We start from the raw sequence: 22,138 nt of genomic DNA on the forward strand, positions 1-22,138 counted from the left end.
TTTCAGTATTGTAATAAAATATCAGCACTGAAAACACCTTTGTGGTTACTCAATTCAGACTACATTTATCATCTGGCTTGGTTAATTTTAATTGAAAACTTCTTCGGGTCTCACTGATGTCTGCCAGAGGTTTAGAACTTCAGAAATTCAAGTTAGAGGTTATGTTGCTTTAAGTCATTGCCTTTTAAAACCAAACATTAAATTTTTTTCCTACCATCCATTACATAATTATAATAAAGTTGTAAAGATGATTGTGATCGTAAAATTCACCCTGCAATATTTTTAGGTTTTCTATTTTTGCTCCTCATTTAAAATTTTCCATAGGTCTTCAAAATGTCTGAAACACTAAAGAAGCAAGCTCCATGAAAATCATGAAAGCTGTTATTGCCCCTGTTTTTATAGGACCCAGCACCCTTTGCGGGACATTCAAGTTCCTTTGGGAAACCAGAGTAAGGTAACTATGTTCTACTTATTATTATTAAGCTTAGTCTTCTAGACCCTGTACAAACACATTATACCCTCAAAAAGCAAGGGGCTTTTACCTCCTTTGCAGAAAGATTACCAAAATACCGTTTCACTAAATATCCAATCCAAAACTATCAACTTTGAATGTGAATAAGATGGCAATTATGCTGTCTTGTCCAACTTAAGTTCAGTTTTATTAACCAGGTCCCAATCCTGAAGTTCAGGTATGAGGCACCTGTAGCTGAAACTTAAAAACACACCATGAGCTCATCCCACCTTCCCACCCACTGAGAACAGGGCAGCTGGAATACTGCACGTCTTCCAAACACAAAGCCATATTCGCACAAAGGAAATCATTTACATGTGGCTAAGGAAACAGGAAATTTTCATGTTGGCTTTAATGTTTATATTTTGCCAAAATTTTCCTGAACTCGGTAATCGTTACTAACACTTCATATAGCAAGATTGACTGCATCTTAAAAACTAAAAAGAAAAAAAAAAAAAACTCAGCAGAAAACATACAGTTGAAGAAAACTGGATGTCAGTCTATACAATGATTTTTTTTTTTTTTAAACTTTCAGCATGACAGACTTTATTTTGGCACTTTAACAAATATTTTGCTTTACAGCAGTGACAAAATATTTGCCAGAAACTTTTTCTTGGCATTCTATTGCAAGCAGTTATTCTATGAACTGAATTTCACTATGCTTTGCACAGTTAGAGGTATACCCACTACATTCTTTACCTCTGTAATCGAGGGATATTGTGCAACTTTAGAAGGTGCTAGAACTTTCTTTTAACCACCCCAAAGTGGATTGACTCTGTAAGTGATGGGACAGGAATTTGAGAATTAAGGCCATTAAGAATTTAAGTAAACACTGTTCCGAGTGCTGCTTAAATTTTTTTTTTTTTAATGAGTTATGTGGCAATTCCAGGGAACGTTCTCTAAATGAAGTATTCATACTTTATTAAAAGTACATTATGGATCGAAAGGGTTGCTGTTTTTGCAGTCTTCTTCCTACTTTGGCGGCTCACACAGTAAAACAAAATTTATGGTGAAAACAGAAAAGGAAATGTTGTTAGAAGGAAATACCCAGGCAGGGTACCCTCAGACTTCCATCTCCTCCTCAGGCACCCTCGCTTTCCAGCAATTTCAATCCTCAGCAGGGAGGCCCTCCTTTTAATGCACAGAGCCACCCTGCCCCGCTTTCCTTCCCTACGGGGTAAACTATGGCATTTCCATGTACTGGTTCTTTAGTGAAGCTTCAGGAGAGATCTGGAGCACAGTTTCCAAGGTACCTCAGTCTTCATCTGTCTACAGGACAAAACCTTAGATACTGACATCAGGAAAGTCCCTTTCAGTTCTTTAGAATTTATCCCAAGAGTTATTTGCAAAAGCACGCAACCCTCTCAATGTTGCCATCAGCTAGCCTACAAAGCTTGCCAACTTCACAATTCCCTCCCTGGCAGTCTTCCAATGTCGACACCCAAACACAAGCAGGAGGCTACATTCAGATTTTCTCTGGCCAGTTCAGAAGGGAGTCTGGTAAACAGCCTCATCGATGAGCTCTTTGGTTTTGATTTACAGACACTACGGAACGCTCAGAAATCAAACCCCCATCATCCTCGAGAGCAGATGGTCATTTGCAAAGGGGAGATGTACATTGGATCGAAAATGTACAAAATTTATAACAGTGACATTTTCAATATTAGGCCACATGATTTATTCAGTAGTTTTTATGTTCCCAAATGACAACTGATGTCTATTCATAAGACTACAAAAGTTACCATTAGAATTGTCTGTGCTTATAAAATACCGACTTTTTTTTTAAACTGTTATATATACTCATTAACACCAGTCTGCAACAAGTTACATAGAATCATAGGCACTTCAAAGGCTTAAAAAGACGTGTACAACTTAAATGCATTTTTAAGAACAAAAACTGATTTCTCCTTAAACCCCTACTCGTACCTTCAAATTGCAAGAAATTAACAAATACAGTGGCCAAAGGAATCTGCAGCAACTTCTCAAAATACTGTTAGCATCTTTGGGTTTGCTGAGGCTTGTCAGTTAACTCACATCAAATCCTCCCAAAAGAAGATGTGATTACATAGCTATGACTGAACAGTTTTGTGGTAATCGTCCGATTTTATACATTAATTTGCTGTTGCAAATCTGCCTGAAGCTACAGGTAATGAAAAACAAAGCAAGTGTAAAATGGAGAGTCTGACACTTAAAAATTTATACAAAGTGGAAGTTAAAGTTTACATATTTGGAAAATCACATATACACTAAATTACCATTATCTGAATTATCCAAAGACAAATTGCACCGTAACAGCTACAAAAGGCATAGAGTTTTGTTTTGTTTTCAAGGGGACAAGAGGGGAAGAGTAGAGGAGAGAGGGGAACAACAGATAAATTAACAAAGTTAAGACCAACTTGGTAAGGTCCATCAGAGACATGCGGACACAAATTAAACAGCTTTCATCTTCGAACCAGAGGATAAAAACAATCATTTTGTATCTGCCCATAAAAGTTTAAACCGATTCCATGAACATAGAGCGTTTTCATAACATAATATTTTGCCACTGCTATTCACAGAACACTGCAGATGTTAAGTTTTAATTTTATGTCGTTCTAAAGAAATACATGAAAAGTTTTAAATACAATGGGGTTTTATCATTAAAGTGCCAGAATGGCCCTTTAATGGAAAAAACAAAAAACAAAAAACAAAAAACAAAGATCTTCATTATTCTATGCAAAAGCTTTATTTTTAAAAGTTCAGTGATCTCATAAATAGAGACACTAAGTGGGAGTTTCAGGCGTAAAACTCCTTAGTCGGTGCCTTCTGATAAGCAGCACTGGATGGTTTGCGTTCTCCAAGGTCATAACTTCCTTCATCCTTCTTTCTCATGCGATACACCAACAGCAGGATAAGGAAAATCGCAAAGAGAAAGCCGATAACTCCGCCAGCAATGACCGCTGAAACATGCCGAAAGGAAGATTACTTTCAGGAGAGATTCAAGGGTTGCAGAAATTAACTTTGTCAAGCCCAATCTATTTATACTTTTTAAAAGGCTCTACTCAAAAAACCCCCAAATGCTGAAAAAGTGGATTTGATGAGGCATCCAGGTGAATTACCCAAATCTGACACTCCCAAGAAGGGACGATACTTTCTTTGATTAGAATTAATCATATCAGCCAAAAGCCTCAATAAGAAAAATCTGACTGGGGCCTCAACTAATTCCATACTTTAAAATTCTTCAGTTTTCTCACACTTCATATCTAATCTTCTAGTTGCTTTTTCAGTGAAGGCACAAAACAGGATATAAATGACTTATGTTTTGTAAGGGTAAATGCAAAAAAAAGCAAGCAAATGTCCTTTCTCGTCTTGGCTTTGGTACTGTCCTTTCAAGGACTCAGTGCTCTTAAATCGCACAAATCTTCCCCTTTAAAATCAAATGGAGACTGCTTTCATCAGCTAAGTTACAGTTAGAGACAGCATCCTTAATGCCTTGGGTCTTACTGGCCTCAACTGCCCTCCTCCCCCTATAAAGGACTTTTCCTTCTCAAGTTTATTTTGGTATCAGGAGAACTTGGAACTGGACGGATTGAGCTTCACACCCTACCATCTCCTCCATACCCAGTTGTTCTGGACCAATTCAAGTCCAAACTTTCCTCTTCTTACACCAAGTGGTAGGATGAGGAAGCAGAGGGAAAAAAAAAAGAACATTTGCCTAACTCTTGTCTCTCCCTATAGAATGAGACAGGCCCTCAGACTGCTCTCCACAAGAAGGTGACATTTAATAAGCCTGGCTTACACCTCTGAATATCACTTAGCCAAATAGGCCTATTTAAGGACCCTGCCACCAGGTCCCCACTGGGCTACTCACCTGCCAGGACTTCTGTTCGTTTAAACAGATTGTCTGAGTGCTTCTCAGTATACACATTTGTATCCTCTTCAGCGGGGTCCATTTTCCTTTCTGAGTCAGAGAGAGGAACTTTTTCCTTATCAATTTCTTCAGGTGACTGATAAGGGAAAAGAGTATAAAGATCATTTTTAATGTGCTAGAAAGAAGAGAAAACAGAAGTACATTTCCAGGGTTTACTTTTTTTTTTTTTCCCAACAATGAATTTGGGAAATAACTATGATGTTTATACCAACGGGTGAGTCCTGGGGTAGAGCCATGCTCTCCATGGTTCTGCAAAACACCATCACAGGTAGAGGCAAGATGGCCGCTTAGCGAGTTCAAGAGAATCCAAATGACAAGTTTAGGTTGTTTTAGTTGACATTTTATAAGATCTCTTTTCTTACCACTCCTCTGATTTCAGGTTCCAGCTCTCTCTGGCTGTGCCAACCCAAGAACATGGTCCCAATTCTCCTTATTCCTTCATCTCTTTGCTACACCGGGCACTGTGATGACGACAGCTTCCTTTCAGGCTCTCCCTCCAGGTGTTCTCCAAGGACTCTTCCTACAACCAACTCTGTGCAGTAGCCCTCCAGACTTACTCAGCAATGCTCCCCTCTACCTACTCACTTTTACAACTTCAGTGTAAGTTCAGTTCAGTGAACCAGAACGTCAGGGGTCTGGGCTCTAGAAGCAGCTCCCATGTGATCCTGACCAAGTCATACCACTTTCCTGCACCTTGGTGCCTACCTCCATTTAACGAAGGGCACTGTGAGGTTCTTGGGTTTTCCACAATTCTAAAGCACAAATCCAAGATGGCAACTCTCAGAAGCTCATCTCCAGTCAGCATTAACCCCAAACACCCAGCAGTGTGCAGGACACTAACCCTTAGCTGTATCACTGAATAATATCAACCTTCTTTTCTATTTCCATTAATCATACCAGCTATTCTTTTGGACCCCCAAAGTTATTTGAGCACATTTCAAATTGTATGTTTTGCCATGTCACAGTCCTATCAACTTGCCTTCCACCAGTCTCTCAAATAAAGTGCCTTCCTTGGATTCCCATTTTCACAGCCTAGTTCAGGTGTTTATTACATCACACCCATGTTCTTACAGCAACCTTTAACTGTCAGGCTGAAGTTCTTGTTGACCAACACTATTGAGGGAAACACTGTCAACTCCCTTGGCAATAATTAGTGTAGACAATAACCCTTATCAGCTCTACTAGTCTTTCTCTAAACACCTAAGTCCATTTTCATTAGGACTCTATGCTGTGGCCAAGTGATTGCTTTCTGGAGGCCAGGATTCATCCAAAATGTCAGCGTGATACTCAAGCCTAGAGGGTTAAAAACATAAAAAGACCTCACCTTCCTGGAGTGCCTGAAAGTATTCCCAGGAAGGATCACTAACTAGACCAGGCAGGCCACGTGGCTCTGTCTGAATTCTGGAGTATATTAGGTCATGGGTCCCTGCCTCAGTGAACAGAGCACTAAGCTTCCAATGAAGATGGCATTCATATCATCAAGTGGGATAAAGAAGGTCTGTCAACGCTTCCCCAAACTGCAAGAAACCCTATACCCTTAAACCTCAACCTGGCATGACTTATAGAAAGCACAGGCTGCAGAGAATTATTTCACCGCTGTACAACACACACCCAGCATGCACCCATTCACTACGATCTACATTACTGAAACAAGAAAACATGAAAGGTCTTCCCAGGTCTTTGTGAACCAAAATACAGCAGAAAAGAGAAGCTCACTGGCAGCATTTTGCCTGCATTTTCTTCATTCTTCCCATGGAAAACTTGTTACTAACTGGCACGGTGAAGGACAGACCGCTCAAGAGCTGAGCGGATGGATTCTCTAGGTTCTCACGTAATATCCTTTTCACTGCTCAGTAGCACTGCTCCCAGCAGTTAGGAAAGGGAAGCAAAAACTCAACCAGGTGGCTATTCAGGCTTATCACTAGGGAAAAGGGTAAAGGAGTTCTTGTGGTGACGAAGATGGATATAGCAGCTACTGTGATATGAGAGACTGAGTTTAACTTAGCCACATCTTTGTGTCCCATTACTATGATGAATCCCATGAATCCCCTCAGATTTTCTGAGTCTCTATAATCATTTGTGAGACTTGACACAATTCCCTCTGACTTTGCTTCTGCATTTTGGGTGTCTGTGGGTATGGGGACAGGCAGTCTCCACAAGCTGGGGTCACCATGCACGAATAGGGATATTCCATCCGTGCACAAGCTTCCAGGTGCTCTGGATGCAACATTCGTTCTTTACACTGAAACACTTTATTGTACAGAAGCAAGGGTTTGACCAAGAAGAATTATTTCTACAGTACAGAGCGAATCTGAAATACCTTAGCTCTTGTATGTATGTGCAAGATGAAATTATAAAAAGGCACCATAGATGATTAAACGAAGTCAATTAAAGATCTGTCACATCCATGTCTGGTGTTTTTGATGCTGTGGAAATGTATGAGAAGTCAAAGACTGCAAGCAATGCTCTGCTTCAACAAACAACTGTGTTCTTTTTATTTCTGTCACATAAATTTACAACAAACTAGACAGAATATCTGTGACAGTGACACTGATGCCTCTGTCAGACCCATTTGAAAGCAGTCTATGTTAATGGCATCCTAGAGGCAATGTTTAATTTAGTTGTACCGCCATGTAACTATAAGATAGAAAATGAAATCACTTAATAATATTCACTATCAATATTATCATTATCAGTACCTAGAATAATGTTTGACACATAATGAGCAGCATTTAATAAACCTCTCATGAAGAGATGAATGATGACTCCGTTGAATACAAATGATACTAGGCAGATAAATATGTGTTAAAATGTTTGGGGATTCTGAATTTCTCAGCTCATCTGCCAAACATCTATCTTCTTTATCTAGATCTCACACAATTACTTCCTTAAAGCCAATTTTTAAAAATTTAAATCCATTTTCAATCCACTCCTGTCAACTGACCAGAACACTACTGTCACATTAGGTTTTGCTTAGGATGTAACTCTTGACCCCTGAAAGCCAAAATGGAGTTTCCTGCCTCAAGCTACTGGATCCTGACAGTCACTGACTTCAAGAGATTCAGTCACAAGTGGTCAAACAAAACTGTGGTAATACCAAATGCGTCCTTCAATGGCCACACTGGATAACTGCCGCACAATTTTGAGGACCCTCTCCCCATCCAACCATCAATCACACCCATTACTTCTCATTTCTCCCCTTCTCTTATCCTTCTTTCATTCATTCAACTTCACATGTTTATGGAGCAGCTACCATGAGTGGAGCCAGAACATGTGAGGTACATCTGCCTCAGGGTTCAAAGGGCTTCTCCTTTTCCCCTATGACCTGGCCCGGAAGTTCGTCTGCCACCAACAGGAACTGGCCCATCTTATTAACCCTGGAGAGCACACTCCAAGCTACAGAGGACAGAGCATGGCTCCTTCCCTTCTGTGGAAACATATGTAGCTCTGTCCCTCACACTCCTGTTCACAGGTCCTGGGGGTACACTGGGGCTGGGAGGGAAAACCAGTGCCCTCTGACAAAGGGAGGAAAATGAAAGCGTGCGATGGCCCCCATGTGTTCCTACCCTTTCGGGGGGGGCACCTCTTCCTCCAGAGAAGACACGTCGCTATCGACAGGAGATGGCCTTCCATGCCCTCTCTCCTATGAAAACCTGGCAGTGTCTCACTTCCAACCAAAGGATGAGTGAGTTCTCAAAGTGGACACTTGTGTTTCTGGGTTTTCGTAACCAGCCTGCTACCCTGGGACCATCAACAAAGCCTACTACTGCAGTTATATGTACTCGTTTGGTGAACTGCCTCGGTCTCTACAGCTTACTGGGTCTCAGGTGACATGCTCTATGCACCCACAATTAATCCTCTCAAGGACCCATGAGGAATGGCTCAGAGAGATAAGAAATTTGACCAGATGCAGGATTTAAAGCCTAGACCTTCTTCAGACATTTTTTTAAAAAAGATTTTATTTATCTGGGAGAGTGTGCATGAGGGACAGCACACAGAGCAGGGGGAGGGACAGAGGGAGAGTGACAAGCAGACACCATGATGAGCACTGAGCCTGCCGCGGGCCTTGATCCCAGGACCCTGAAATCTTGAGCTGAAATCAAGAGCCAGACTGAACCACCCAGGCACCCCTTCTTCAGACTTTCATTTGCATTTTCCAACTTCAATAGCTCACCCAATAGTGACTAGTCAACTAATTACAATATCATGACTATACAGCCAAAATTACCTGTCTCAGTTTTCACTAGCTAGTAATTTTGCTGTGTTCTAAACCCAAAGAGCTTATTTCTTAATAACTCAGCTCTTAAAATGAATATACTGGGATGTAACCACAGGCATCATTATCACTCAAAGAGGGCAAAGTCTGTAGGCCACTGATGATAGGCCTAAGGGAGACGTTCAGAAATAATGAGACAGGTACCGGGAGTGTCATTCCATAACCCGTTTTAGCACACATAAAAGTTCACAATGGTTTAAACTCAGAATAAATTCTTTATGAAATGAAAACAAATTTTCTTGGCTGAAGCCCAAATAAGCAGAAAACATCCTAGAAGGAGCATCCTATAAAAGATACCCACATATAAGCTAGGCCTGGATGATAAAAGCAGTAGGAAGAAGGACCTCCCAAGCTAGGAAGAGACACGGAGGAACCTTAAATGGAGGAGCCTTAAATGTGTATTGCTCAGAGAAAGAAGCCAGTCTCAAAAGGCTACATATTGTATGGTTGTAACAAAAACAACGAACTAGTAGGTGGGTAAATGTCAAAACGATCATGCAGAGTAAGGAAGAGCCATTCACAGCAATATAATGAAAAGACCATGCATCCTTACACCACTTTAAATGGGGCATCCCAAAAGGAACATTCTGGGCAATTTAAAAAATCATTTACAAGAACCTGCTAACACAATGCAAAACAAACACACCTTCGTCTGAGCAGGTATCTTGTTCTGGATCTTCAGTGTCGTGGTTTCCACTTTCGGAACAGCACTCGTGAACCCTGTCTTTGGAAGTGGTCGGGATGTTGTCAGCTCTGGGCTCTCTACATCCTCATCAGCTCCTGGGAAAAAACCAGGCAAAGGTGAGCGGAGCACGGGAATCCCAACACAGGTTTCTCTATGAGCAGAGAGTGCTGTGTGGGGTGGACGCGGACAGGGTCAGGTGCTTCCAAACCACCCACTCCCCAAGGATCCCACACTAACCTTCCCGCAGCTTCCACTGCGACAAGGTGATTTCAGAGTGATCTGCGGGCAGCCTGGTGTTTTTCTGTAATACCATCCCCAATGCTCTCAAGCAGCTTTCTTTTACTTCCATGTTCAAATCTCTCCTGCCCACAAGATTTCTTCCTTTCCTATGCTGAAATACGCTACATTTCTCATTTTCAAACACGACATAACAATAAGAAAGGCAGACTCTCCCGCAGCAGACCCTTTATTCTTTGCCCTCTCTTTCCCCTCTTTTATAGCCAGACTTTTCCAGTGGCATGGTGGATCCTCACGAGAGCTCCCTTCCTCACCAGCAATGCACTCTGCTGGCCTCCTTCTAGTCAGATTTCCCATGTCATCATGCTATCGGTGACATTTGTCAATAAGGTCACCGACGTCCTCTGTGCTGCCATATCCAAAGCCGTTTTCCAGAGTGGCTCTCCTCTAACGAGACGCCCCTCGCACCACTGGACACCGGTCAATGATCATCTCCTTCTTCATATGTTCTTTGGACTTCTAGAACTTTGACGTCACAGTTTCCCCCTATACCTCTTGGGCTACTCTTCTAAGTGTCCTTTGCAGGCTCATTCTCTCTCTCTCTTTTTTTAAAGATTTATTTATCTATTTTTCGACAGACAGAGATCACAAGTAGGCAGAGAGAAAAGAGAGAAAGAGGGGGAAGGAGGCAGGCTCCCTGCTCAGCAGAGAGCCCGATGCGGGACTTGATCCAGTGGTTCAAGCCTCTGCCTTCAGCTCATTCTCTTTAGACCTGGATGCAAGATATCAGAGTCCCTTAAGGTTCTGCCCTAGGCGGTTTTCTCCCTCCCTCACACTCCTGGCTTCAATTACTATCTAAATACAAAGGAAACCAAAGTTTATAACATTAGCTTAATTAACACTCTGAAATGGAGACCTACATACGCCACTGGCCTGCTTGTCCACCTCTCAATGTTCAAAACAGAGCTCACAATCTCCTCTCCGCCCCCCACCCCTCACCCCCATCCTCCCACAAACCCGGTTGTCGACCTGTTGTTACCTGGCAGTGGACGGAATCCTCCAGTCTTATAAATCACAACCCTGACTTCTTCCTTACCTCACCTTGAACTGATCACCTTAGTTTGGATTTTACTTTAATAGGTCTTCATCCCACCACCTTTCCACAGTTCCAGAACCACCAGTCTGATCCACTCCACTGTGATCTACCCATAAGCCACCAGACCTGCCTTCTTCCCAAGAGCTCCCTCTCAGTCCTCTGCCCACAGGCCAGCTGTGACCCCCATCACCCTTCTGTTTAAAACCATTACAACGGTACCCCACTGCTCCTGAGATGAAAAGAAAATGCCTCAGTCCAGCCCTGCATGGTCCAGCCCTGCATGGTCCAGCCCTGGCTGGACCTGGTTGGGCATTGGAAAGTATGTGTGTTCCATCTACCATTTTTAACCAGAACTCTTATGTTTGACTTTCTAGCTTCCTTGAGCATCACTTTCCCCTCTCGCCTGTTCCCTGATGGCCTGTTGGAAGCCCTCATCTGACCAACTCCTCATTCACCTCTAGACTTCAGCACAATGGTCATTCCCCAGTTTGTTCTCCCTTCCATATTACAGAGTCCTCTGTTAAATGGCTTTCTTAGCCGAAGTACATTTACCACAGATGTGTAATCATGTATTTATTTCTAGGCTACTGAATGAAGTAGTCATCTCCCCCACACGACCCCCCCATAATGAGACTGGAAGGTCTGCAAGGCTCTGGCCTCTCTGAAGCCTCTGTTTTGCTCTGGTTTGCTCTCTGAGTGCCTGACAGACTCCCCAGCACATACAGGCTCCGATCCAGTATTTGTTCAACAGTGACTAACCACCAACTGCCACCTGGACACTCTTTTTTGCTTTTGGCCTTTTGACCACCAGAATAGCATCTGAGAATTTCTCACATTCAAATACAACATTCTTTTTAAGTGATCATTTGTCAAACGTATAACAACTCAAACTCTCTACCTCAAACTAACCCGCTTCCTCAGACAGGAACGAGTAATGAATACCTCCGAATTCCTCACAGAATCAGGTAACGTAATAAGCAGTGCAGAAGAGGTAACATGCTAGAAACAGGGCAAGAGCTGTGACTGTGTTGCTTTTATTTCTGTTTAAAGTCACATTTTTAAAAATATTCTATCAACTCTCTCCTTTAACTTGAGCACGTACACTCATCCTCAGAGAAGAAATGGTAGGGTATATTTGAAATAAACACAGGATTTGGCATTAAAAACAAGTCCAGCACTGATTCCGACATATTTAGCTGTGTGACCTTGGGCGAGAAATGTTGGAAGTCTTAGTGTCTTCAGGTGTAAAATGGGGATAACTCACTCTTAGACGTCTGCATGTGACAGATATCAGAAAGCACTGTACACATAAAATAGCAGTATGTAAATACATCACTAACAATGACGGCTCCAGAAACACTGCTCTTTTCTATCGGCCCACCTGATTTTCTATCAAAGTCTTACACATAATACGCTTGATTTGTTCCTGCAATGAATCATTTCCTTACAAAAGATTTTTGCCAATGCCAAATGAAAAACTGTCCATTAAGGGCTTTCAAGACGCCCTTCGTTCATAACAGTTACAAATACGAATCACCAAAGTAGGAGGCTCTGTTGTGAGAGAGAAGAGATTTTTGTAAGGTCGACAATTCCCTCAAGCTAGCCTTCTTCCATCAGAGACAGAGGAGCGATCTGCCTTGGCTAGTTCTTCTACTGTATTTATCATCTTTATTCAAATAGATGGCCGCCCTGCCCAAACCAGAGACCTGGGAGCCCCCAGGATCATATCTCCATCATCCCTGACTTGCAAGCTCTCCTTGTTTCCCATGGCCTGAGACATCCCACCCCAGAGCCTGTTTCCAACTGGGAAATTGCTGCTGGCGCCATCTTGCCCAGAATCAACATCATCCCCTCTCTCTCCATTACAAGACCATCTGCTTCCCAGCCTTCAACACATCATGGCTTTGGTCTCCTCTCCTGTTTTATGTGTCCTTGTGAGTTTAGGACCAATTCCTTTATTGACAGCTTAGTTGGGCATTGGAAAGTACGTGTGTTCCATCCACCATTTTTAACCAGAACTCTATGTTTGACTCAAATTTTTGTTGTACAGCACTCTCCATATTACGTCACTCAGGACATTGTGGTGCAATTATTTTTTCTCATTTCTGCATTTCTCTCAGTCTCTTGGTCCCTTGAAGACAGGGACCAAAGTCCTTTTCCTCCCTATGTCCCAAGAAGATGGTGTAAGTCTGGCATACAATGAGTGGCTGGAGTGCTCATATTCATTAATGTCCATTCTTGAGTCCACCAATATCATGGCCCATCTCCTCACCTGTGAAGTATCCTCTAGGCCTCTGACCATTTTCCTCCGGTCCATTTGCTTTCCCATTAGATAGCTAAGATAGGAGTGAGGACAGAGGGCACACTAGTCAAAACCCCGAGGAATCCCAGTTTCCAGCTGGGACTGGGCATCAGCTAGACAGGGTGCCCTAATTCTAGAGTAACTTATTATGACATACGAGGCAGGTCAACAAAGGAGGAAAAAGGAACTCTCGAGTCTGACTTCCCAGCCCTTAGTCCAGCTCCATTACTCTCCGATAGTGTGATCTGAGGCAAGTTACTCAATCTCTCCGTGTCTTGGGCTTTCCCACGTGAAGACTGAAGAGGGTAACAATCTGTCCTTATAGAGATATTTGAAGTGTAACAACAGACACAGTACAGGCTTTACGAATTCCAGTTACAACTAGAACTACTACCGTTAAGCTGTGAATCAGTAGATCTTTAAGCAGTGCCAGGGGGTCTCCAAAGTCTAGAATGATGCACTTCTTTGCTGCAATGCTCTGCCCAGAGCTGGAGCCAAGGCAAAAGCAATGTGGATCTCAGTGAAGGCTTAGCTCTATCTGATTAGTGTATTCTCGATTTCAAATGACCCATTCCAAAGTCCTTTCACCTGCTCCAGTGGCAGAGAAGCCAGATGATGTACCTGCTTTCTTTCTATTAAACTTCAGGACAATCCTGGCAGAAGTCAGGAAAATGACTTGGACAATGTCTGCAGATCTAACAACTCTTGGATTCTAAGATCTATGAAATGGGGAGGAAAAGGGGGTCCATATTTATGATCTCTTGGGACATTTTGAAGATAGTTACAAAGCACTTTTGAGGTGCTAAAGGAAAAAAAGAGGTGCCAAGAGTGAAAGATATTAATAGCGTTGTGGGCTACGGAGAACAACTCTTTCCACACTTATTCTGCATGTGTGGTATATATCACTTCCCCAAGAATATCTAGGGCTATTTTTACATTCGAATTGCACCGTAAGCTCACTGTTACTAGGTCAGCCACTACCTCTCTCGTCTTTCTCAGACTTGCTGGTTTCCAATTTAAAACACTCACTTCTATACAGGTAGACCTCAACAACTGATTTCAGTCTGCTCTGCGTCATCCTGAAGCTCAGGCCAGTCTGATTTCGGACATCTACGTTCAGCATAACTTTTACCATCTGTTGAATCTACAGTGAAAACCAAGCAAGAAAGGTCCTGGATAAGACTTTCCTAGCACACTCCTGACCTCAAATTTCTGACTTGATTATTTGCTGAATATATGCACAAGGTTTTCTTCCTTTTCACCTATTGGCGGGGGGGGGGGGGGGCGGGCATTCCTGGTACAGGTGATATATTTCACGTGTGGTAGATTGCAGAAATGCCAGAATCCTTTACTCCCCCACCTTGTGTCCATATCCCTCGGTAACATGAGTTTGTACATCCTTTCGTCAAGACTTAGAGTCTGCGGGGCACCTGGGAGGCCTTAGTTGTTAAGCATCTGCCTTCAGCTCAGATCATGATCCCAGGGTCCTGTGATGGAGCCCTGAATCGGGCTCCCTGCTTTCCCTCTCCCACTCCCGCTGCTTGTGTTCCCTCTCCCTGTCTCTCTCTTCTGTCAAATGGATACATAAAATCTTAAAGAAGACTCGGAGTCTGGGCTTCCTGTGACTTGCTCTTAACTAATAAAGTGTGGTAGGGTTGCTGTGCCAATTCTAAGCCTAGTGTGCAAGAGACTTTGCACACTTCCATGTGCTCTCTTATGATCTCTGCATCCTTCCTTCAACAAATGGCTGGCCGCTAGAGGAGGAAGAGACTATGCACACCAAAGCCAAGTCTGCCCAGAGCTGGGACAAAGCACAACCAACATCAGTAAAGCTGCAAACCCAGCCTACAGATGACCATGAACATGCAAGTGGGTCCAGTTAGCCCAGCCTAGGCTGCCATCCTCAGAATAATAAGCTAACGAACAGCTGTTGTTTTTAGCTGGTACATTTTGGAGTGTTTTGTCATCCAGCATTACTGAGGTCATAGATTACAGATATACTAGGGGAACAAGGATATCACTGTATCCTCATTTTGCTGGGCTGATACATTCTCCCTCCTCCTCTTGAGTAAGCCAGCACAACTCTTTTTGGTTTCACGCATACTCTGGGAACACTGGGTTGGTGCCTTCAAGAAACTCATGTCTGAGGGATTTCTTTAAGGGTGGCTTTCCACTTTTATCGCTCTGAAAGCCTTCGTAATAAAATTAAAACTAATGTTAACAGGAAAAGGACTACCTGCCAAGCACCAAACTCTAAGAGCTCAAGAGGTGTTAACCCCTTTGAGCCTCGCAACAACCTAGATGACAGAGACTATCCCTACTTTCCATTGTATGAAGGCAGAAACGGAGACTCAGCCAAGTCCAGCACAGTCCCGAGACCTCACAGCTTCAGTGACGGACGCTAGAATACTAGAATATATCCAGGCATTCTGGCTCCCAAGGTGTGTCCTTACCCACCATGCATCCTGCCTGTCTCCTTGAAATAAGCCCCAGGAGTGCGTGTGCGTGTGCGTGTGCGCGTGTGTATGTGTGCGTGTGTGTGTGTGTGCATGAGCACGCGCACACGCCAGCATGAAGAACAGAAGCGCTCCCGGCAGGAGCCGGCCTTACCTGAACCTGATGCAGAAGCATAGTCGTCATCATCGATAGGATAAACTCCCGAAGCGTCTTCGACGGAGCTGTTGTCGAGGTACATGTCTTTATCAGAGGTCAGCTCTGCTCTCTGAGAAAAGAACGAGAAGGGATTCAGGATGGTGAGAGATCCAGAAACACGCTCGTTTTAAGCTTACCGTTCAGGTTTACGCCACAGTGGCTACCCCTTGTCTCCTCCAGCCCTCCGAACCCACATTTCCGGCCCCTCCGCTTCCTGAGGACATCCTGATAACGCAGACCAAGTCCCCGGCTGACCACAGGCAAACCTCTCGCCCCCAAGGGAAGCTTCCATAGCCTAATCCAGGAGAAAGAAACAGCTCAGAGACCTAAGCACCTATCAGGGGCTTATTTCATTATATTCCACTAAACCTGTCTGAGTTTCAGTGGTCCCAATGCTAGTTATAAAGCCAGCTCAGGCATTCTCTCTGTCACAAGGTCACTGTGGGGCTCCCTTGCTGGAGAACTACCAAACACCCAGATTATTTAAGACTTTCTTGGGGATGAATACAACAGTATTATCCCCACTCAGGCCAAATCACCCAGGGAGCCATCAAGGCCCACCAAACGTCTGCAGGCCTGGCCATCCTCAGGGCTTTGTCACTGTGGCCAAGAGCTCCCCAGGAGTCCCGGGAGCCTGGACCGTGCAGACGCCAGGCGGGAGGGCACCCTGCAGGCAGCAGTCCCCAGGGGGCTCCTCTGACAAGAGCCAAAGCCCTCCCGGAGCCCATGTCTAGGGTTCACTGGCTTAGCAGAGCCTTAATGACAAATGCAGATAAAGCCACATGAGCACATTCTTTTTATATTACTGGCACTTGGAACCAGCAAATCACACACTTCATATGAAGAGGGATCATTCTCAAAGTAGGCCAGCTTTACAGCTTCTGAGCTCTTCAATAAGCGTTTTTGTATTAAAATTCAACCTCATCCTGGCCAGAAGAGTAACTCACATGAATGGAAAGCAGAGTAGACATATCATTTTTTTTTTTTAAAACGATTTTATTTATTTATTTATTTGACAGAGAGTGATCCCAAGCAGGCAGAGAGGCAGGTAGAGAGAGAGAGGGAAGCAGGTCCCTGCCGAGCAGAGAGCCTGATGCGGGGCTCGATTTCAGGATCATGATGACCTGAGAAGGCAGAGGCTTAAACCACTGAGCCACCCAGGCGCCCCTCATTTTTTTTTTAAAACTGGTTTTAGTAAATTGGTATTTTCCCCACCAGTATCTCAGGAAAACCCAGAAACAAAGCAGACAGTCAGATTCTAAACATTTGCGCTCAAAAACAGGCAACACTCATTATTGTCCTATTTTTAAATATTAATAAAACTGAATGTTTGCTCCTAAGATGAATTATAAAAAGTCTCCCTTACTACATTGGCTCTCATTAGATTTCCTCTGAAAATAAAACTCTCTTGTTCCAGCGGTCGCCCTGACTGGAACCTTCCTAGGAAGACAGACGGGTCCAGCTCTCCCCCACAGCCCTCCTTTATTCTCTCAGGTTTCAGCAGCTGCTTAGAGAAGCGAAGCCACATAAACCTGAGCCTGTGTTCTCCACAGGGCCTCGGTGCCAACCGGCAGAAAAGCACGGAAGCTTCCTTTGTGTGAGCTTCACTAGCACGTTGAGCACAGAGATCCTTAGGGCTGGTTCTCCAGTGGCTGGCAGGCATCGAGGGACCACCCTGAGCCAAGAGCCTGGTGGCAGTTTTCTGCTAGAATGGTCAGAGCTGACCTCTGCGATCGGAGGCCATCCTGCATCACATGGGTTTCCAAGGTTATCGTCACCCTTCCAGGCAGTAAGTCCCAAAGCTCGTGAACCACATCAGGATGGTTCCGCAGCTCAACAGTAAACTTATCTGACCCCTCGCCAACTCCCTGCCGCTCTGAGGGCAAGGACTGTACCTCCCCTCTAATCCACCCCTGCTCCCTGCAATCACAGTACTTAGTGTATATATATAGTAGGTGCTTAGTAAATGCTGTTTGGGCCGTTGGGGCTAGCACTGGAATGCACTATCAGTCCTGCTTATGTTAAACTCTGTCCCATGACAGTCATCTGGGGGACCGTCTCATTCTTGCTCTCAATTCCTACCTAGGAAATAGGCTCTGACGTCCCCAGTCCCTGGAGGTCCTGTAGTTGTACACTGCGATTTTGGACTTTATAGCACATGAACAGTTTAAGCCCTAAATACCTACTGTTATTTCTCATCATTTCATGTGTATTTTCTCTTGCCCCTCAGCTGGGTACAACTTGCTTAAGGCCAGTCTTCAATGACCTAGCATGCTCCCTGCCTCTCTCAAAGTGCATGGCTACTCAATAAATATTTGTCAACTGATTGAGATTGCCTAAAACAAACAGGCCTTTGACTTGGGTTTCAGAGTCAGCACATGGCAGGGGACCTCCAGGATTCCTCCAGTTAAGATCTCTCCATTCTAAGCCTGGGAGATGGTCTGCCCCAAACTTCCCCTACGCATTGCATCGCATCATCTTAAATAACCTAGAGTCTAAGACGTAAGTCAATGCATCTTTTAACATATGAGAAACCTATTTGTCTTTTCTTAACATTGATTTCATTTTCCTCTTGGCTCTGTCCAAGACGTTGGAGGTGGCATGGTAACACGAAGATATTTTAATCCCTATGGGTAAACTGAATTTCTTTTCATTAGGTGAGTTCGTTCTCGGTTCTGACACATCTGTCATGACAGACAGGCAGAGGGGCCAAACACGTCTCCCAGGGAATTCTGGCCACCGCAAAGTCCAACCACACTGGGTAGGTGTGACAAGCAACGGACTTCCACAGGACAACCCTCTGACAAAGCTGCCCGGTCTAAGCAGCTACAGGACTCAGGAAGGAAGCGTGGGTGTGTCGGGAAACACTGGCTTGCCCTCAGCCACTCAGGGTCTACCGGGCTCCAGCATGGCTGTGGTGCGGACAGGAAGTTTCATGGGTTCGAGGGCGACTAGAGGTACCTGGCTCCTCCATCCTCCAGTGTCATGCAAATAATTGTTACATCAAACCCACAGTTATCTCCTGCTCTGACGTCAGGGGCACCCAGCACAGAGGAGGAATTACCAAAATCCTTCCACAGAGTCTAATATCGTAACAAGCTGGGCCCTTTTTCACCCTGCAGCAGACAATGCTCAAAGAATACCTCCACTGTCTTTCCTTTAAATAAAAAAAGGCCTTTCCAAATATGACAAATGCCTTTGGTGGGGGTACCACATTCTGGGCTGAATTTCTGCACTCGCCATGCCTGGAGAGAGAAATGGATTATGCACACACACTCCCCTGGGGCAAGATACGAAAGCCATGGAGAGGGGTGACTCAAGACTCCTGCTTTTACACCTAGCCGAGTGTGACCTGCCTCGCTAAGCAGAAAACCCCAGGACACACTCTGAGCACCCTCTTGCTCAATGAGACACAGCCAATGGACTGAGGGAATGGGGAGAACATTCACAGGCACAGCCCGGCAGCCTTGAGCAGCAGCCCAACTAGAGGATTTCATAACGATGTTGTTGAATTTGGGACGACCCTTTCTGTGAGGCTGTGCCAATACTGTTAGCTAACAGGGCTGAGTACGAGCTGGAAGGAAAATAGAGCTGGTTTTTCAGACCTTGTCCCCCTTGGCTGATGCAAGATGTGAATCCAGGAGAGCAGAGGGAAGTTGTGGAAAGCTATTAGGTATAGCGAGGAGGAAAATCTCCTGCAAACCAAGGTAAAGGCGGACGCTTCACACCACCTTCAGCCACAGGACCTGGAAAGCACTAAATTAATTGCCTCCGAGGAGGCGGCAGTTCTTCCCAGAGAACGCACCACTGCCTCAGTCTGGTATCCCACAATGCCTCAAGGCAGGCAAGATACATACCTGCTTCTACCCTAACTGCTCCCCTCCTTCCCGAGCCCCCAAACTGCAGCAACCACACCATGTTGGGCCTGGACCGTGAATTCCCAAGGTCTCCTTACTTGGCCACCGGCTAAGTCTTTAAGTTTGAGACCATACTTCTTAAATGCCACCATATATCACCTCAGCTAAAAACCTACTGTTGGTTCTCTGTCAACTACAGGATGAAATTAAAAGTCCTCAGCTTTGAAAGTGCTTTCACGCGAAGGTCTCACCGGCACTTCCGGTGTCGGCTGCTGCCATTTCCTCTACCCAAACCCCAGTCTCCACGACAAACTCAAGGGACCTGGTCACACCAATTTCCTTTATGTAAGACCTCTGCATGGAAATAAACTCCTTTCAGAATGGAAAATTGAGGCAAGCAATGGTGACCCAGGCTTTACATACTTGAGGATGATAAAAACCAGTATTTTGAAAGAATGATTTAGAACAAACTCTTATGGTATCTGTAATATAAATGAAGAGAGGAACGTTAATTCAGTGTAACAGTATAAAAGACCCATGCACCGATCTTGGCTTTAGTGCCATCCCCAACCTGTCTGTCTGTGAGACAGCAACTGTACAAACCTACATAGTCCGTAGAAAAAGTAAACCTCAAACAAATATTGTTTCAAACTGTCAGTGTGGTAATCAGTTATTTAGGAATCCGAGGTCTTCCTTGAAAGATACACTGCCTTATCTACTAGATGAATGTCCTCTGACTGCCTTAAACTAGTGCAAGCGATAAACAGTGGTCAAGATAATTAAAGCTCAAAGCAGCAGGTGTTAAATTCACTTTACGCTTTCAACTTAGGTTAATAACAAAGTCAGAAAGTAGAAAATCTAACTATTTATGGACACCAGATATCCCTGCAACTGACCTTCAGAAAATCACCCTTTGGATATAAAAATAAATATTCATGTGGCCTAGTATTACATTCTGGACCACATCCTAGAAGACAAACACCTACACGATGCTCTTAGTTTTAGGATAAAGGCACATCTAATCCTGATTTAGACTGAAATGTATATTAATTTTTATGGTGATTACAAAGTGTCAGTCAAATTGGCTATAATTTTAGCTTATCTTTCCAGAGATGACTTAGTAAACTATCTTGTTACTAGCTAACATACACTACAAATAAATAATAATTACCTAAAATTTCCACCCATATAGTCATTCAGAGATGACACATGTGTCCTTCAGATGAACTTGACAATTCTGGCTTAGGTAAAGCCCAAAGGAACATTAATCTTAAAGCTTGACTGGACATGACAGCCATCAAGATCCCTTATTTCAAAAGTAAAGAAACAGAGCAAAACATTTAAAATCATCCTGTTGGGTTGGTGCTCAAACTTGAGCCCAGGACTCTGGACACTTAATTCTAGGCTCTTTCTGTTACAATGTAATTCCCCAGAACATGAAGATATCAGAGCCATTCAGCCTGGGGTTCCAAAGGATTAGTTGTAGCTAACTGTTAAGTGTTTATTATGTGCCAGGCATTTTGTGCTAAGTGTTTTATAAGCACTGGCACATGTAGTCATCTCAGCAATCTCCAATGCAGACCAAGGAACTGAGGTTTGCCCAAAAAACATACAGATCAGAAGTGGGGAGCAGAATTCATATTGAAGTCTGAACTTCAAAGTGTATGCTCATTGAGAGTGCTGGCCACGCTGTGACTACTTCCCTGCCTGCTCTTTCTGTGATTCACACCTCATCATCATAAAGGTCCCCAGAAGAACTGCAATAGAGTCACACTGACCTGCTGGATCCAGCACTTACAAACTCTGGCCATGGAAATTCTCCCTCCAGGATACCTATTTAACATCTTTCAAAATTAGCATTCTTGGCATCCTAGATAGGAAAAAAATCTACGTTAAGAGTCAGAGTTCTAGCTTAAAAGTTCCTTCTCTGCCTCATGTCCGCTAAATTCCCCATATGAAGGATGCCTGGAGTCATGAGTATCAACGGCCACTCCTTTCTGTAATACCTTCCTCTCTACCAACTATCCCATCCCAACCAAAGAGGTAACAGAAGAAAAGGGCCCTATGTTTATTGTTGGAAAAAGATACTGTTGTCCTTGAATACGCGACCTTTGCTGGTTATGTAAGCTTATAAGCAAACACTGTTGTATTTACAAGCATGTATTTTAAGGGTTTGTTTACAGCCAACTACCTGGTACCTTATCACAATCCCAGGCTTACTCTAACATCCTGTATAAAATACATACAAAAGCCAAGGTCAAAGGTGAGGTCACACGTGAAAGAAAATTGATAAATTCTTTACTTAAGAAAGCTAAAAGTGTTTTATTTTTTCTTTTTTAAAGATTTGAGAGAGAGAGAGAGAGAGCGGGCACCTGCTTGAGTGCACAAGTCGGGAGAGGGGCAGAGAGGGAGAGAATCAGACTCCCCACTGAGTGGGGAGCCCAATGTGTGGCTACTTCTCAGGACCCTGAGATCATAACCTGATCTGAAATCAAGAGTCAGACGCTTAACTGAGCCACCCAGGAACCCCTAAAGCCTTTGAAGAAACACTTTAGGGTACCTTCCATAAAGTGGGCAATGGATTTACAGGCATGCCTCAGAAATATGGCAGG

At 43.8% G+C, this 22,138-nt stretch overlaps 1 protein-coding gene across 1 annotated transcript in view; it reads right to left on the bottom strand.

Annotated features, from left to right (window-relative positions):
• Positions 1 to 2,165: 2,165 nt before the first annotated feature.
• Positions 2,166 to 22,138, bottom strand: part of SDC2 (syndecan 2) — a 102,580-nt gene continuing 82,607 nt past the window's right edge. Inside the window, 4 exon segments of the mRNA XM_059165971.1 lie at positions 2,166 to 3,450; positions 4,362 to 4,497; positions 9,344 to 9,477; positions 15,628 to 15,739. Coding sequence (XP_059021954.1) covers positions 3,287 to 3,450; positions 4,362 to 4,497; positions 9,344 to 9,477; positions 15,628 to 15,739 — 546 coding nt within the window. The 3' untranslated portion in view covers positions 2,166 to 3,286.

The sequence above is a fragment of the Mustela lutreola genome, chromosome 3 (assembly GCF_030435805.1).
Source record: "Mustela lutreola isolate mMusLut2 chromosome 3, mMusLut2.pri, whole genome shotgun sequence".
Taxonomy (NCBI): domain Eukaryota; kingdom Metazoa; phylum Chordata; class Mammalia; order Carnivora; family Mustelidae; genus Mustela; species Mustela lutreola.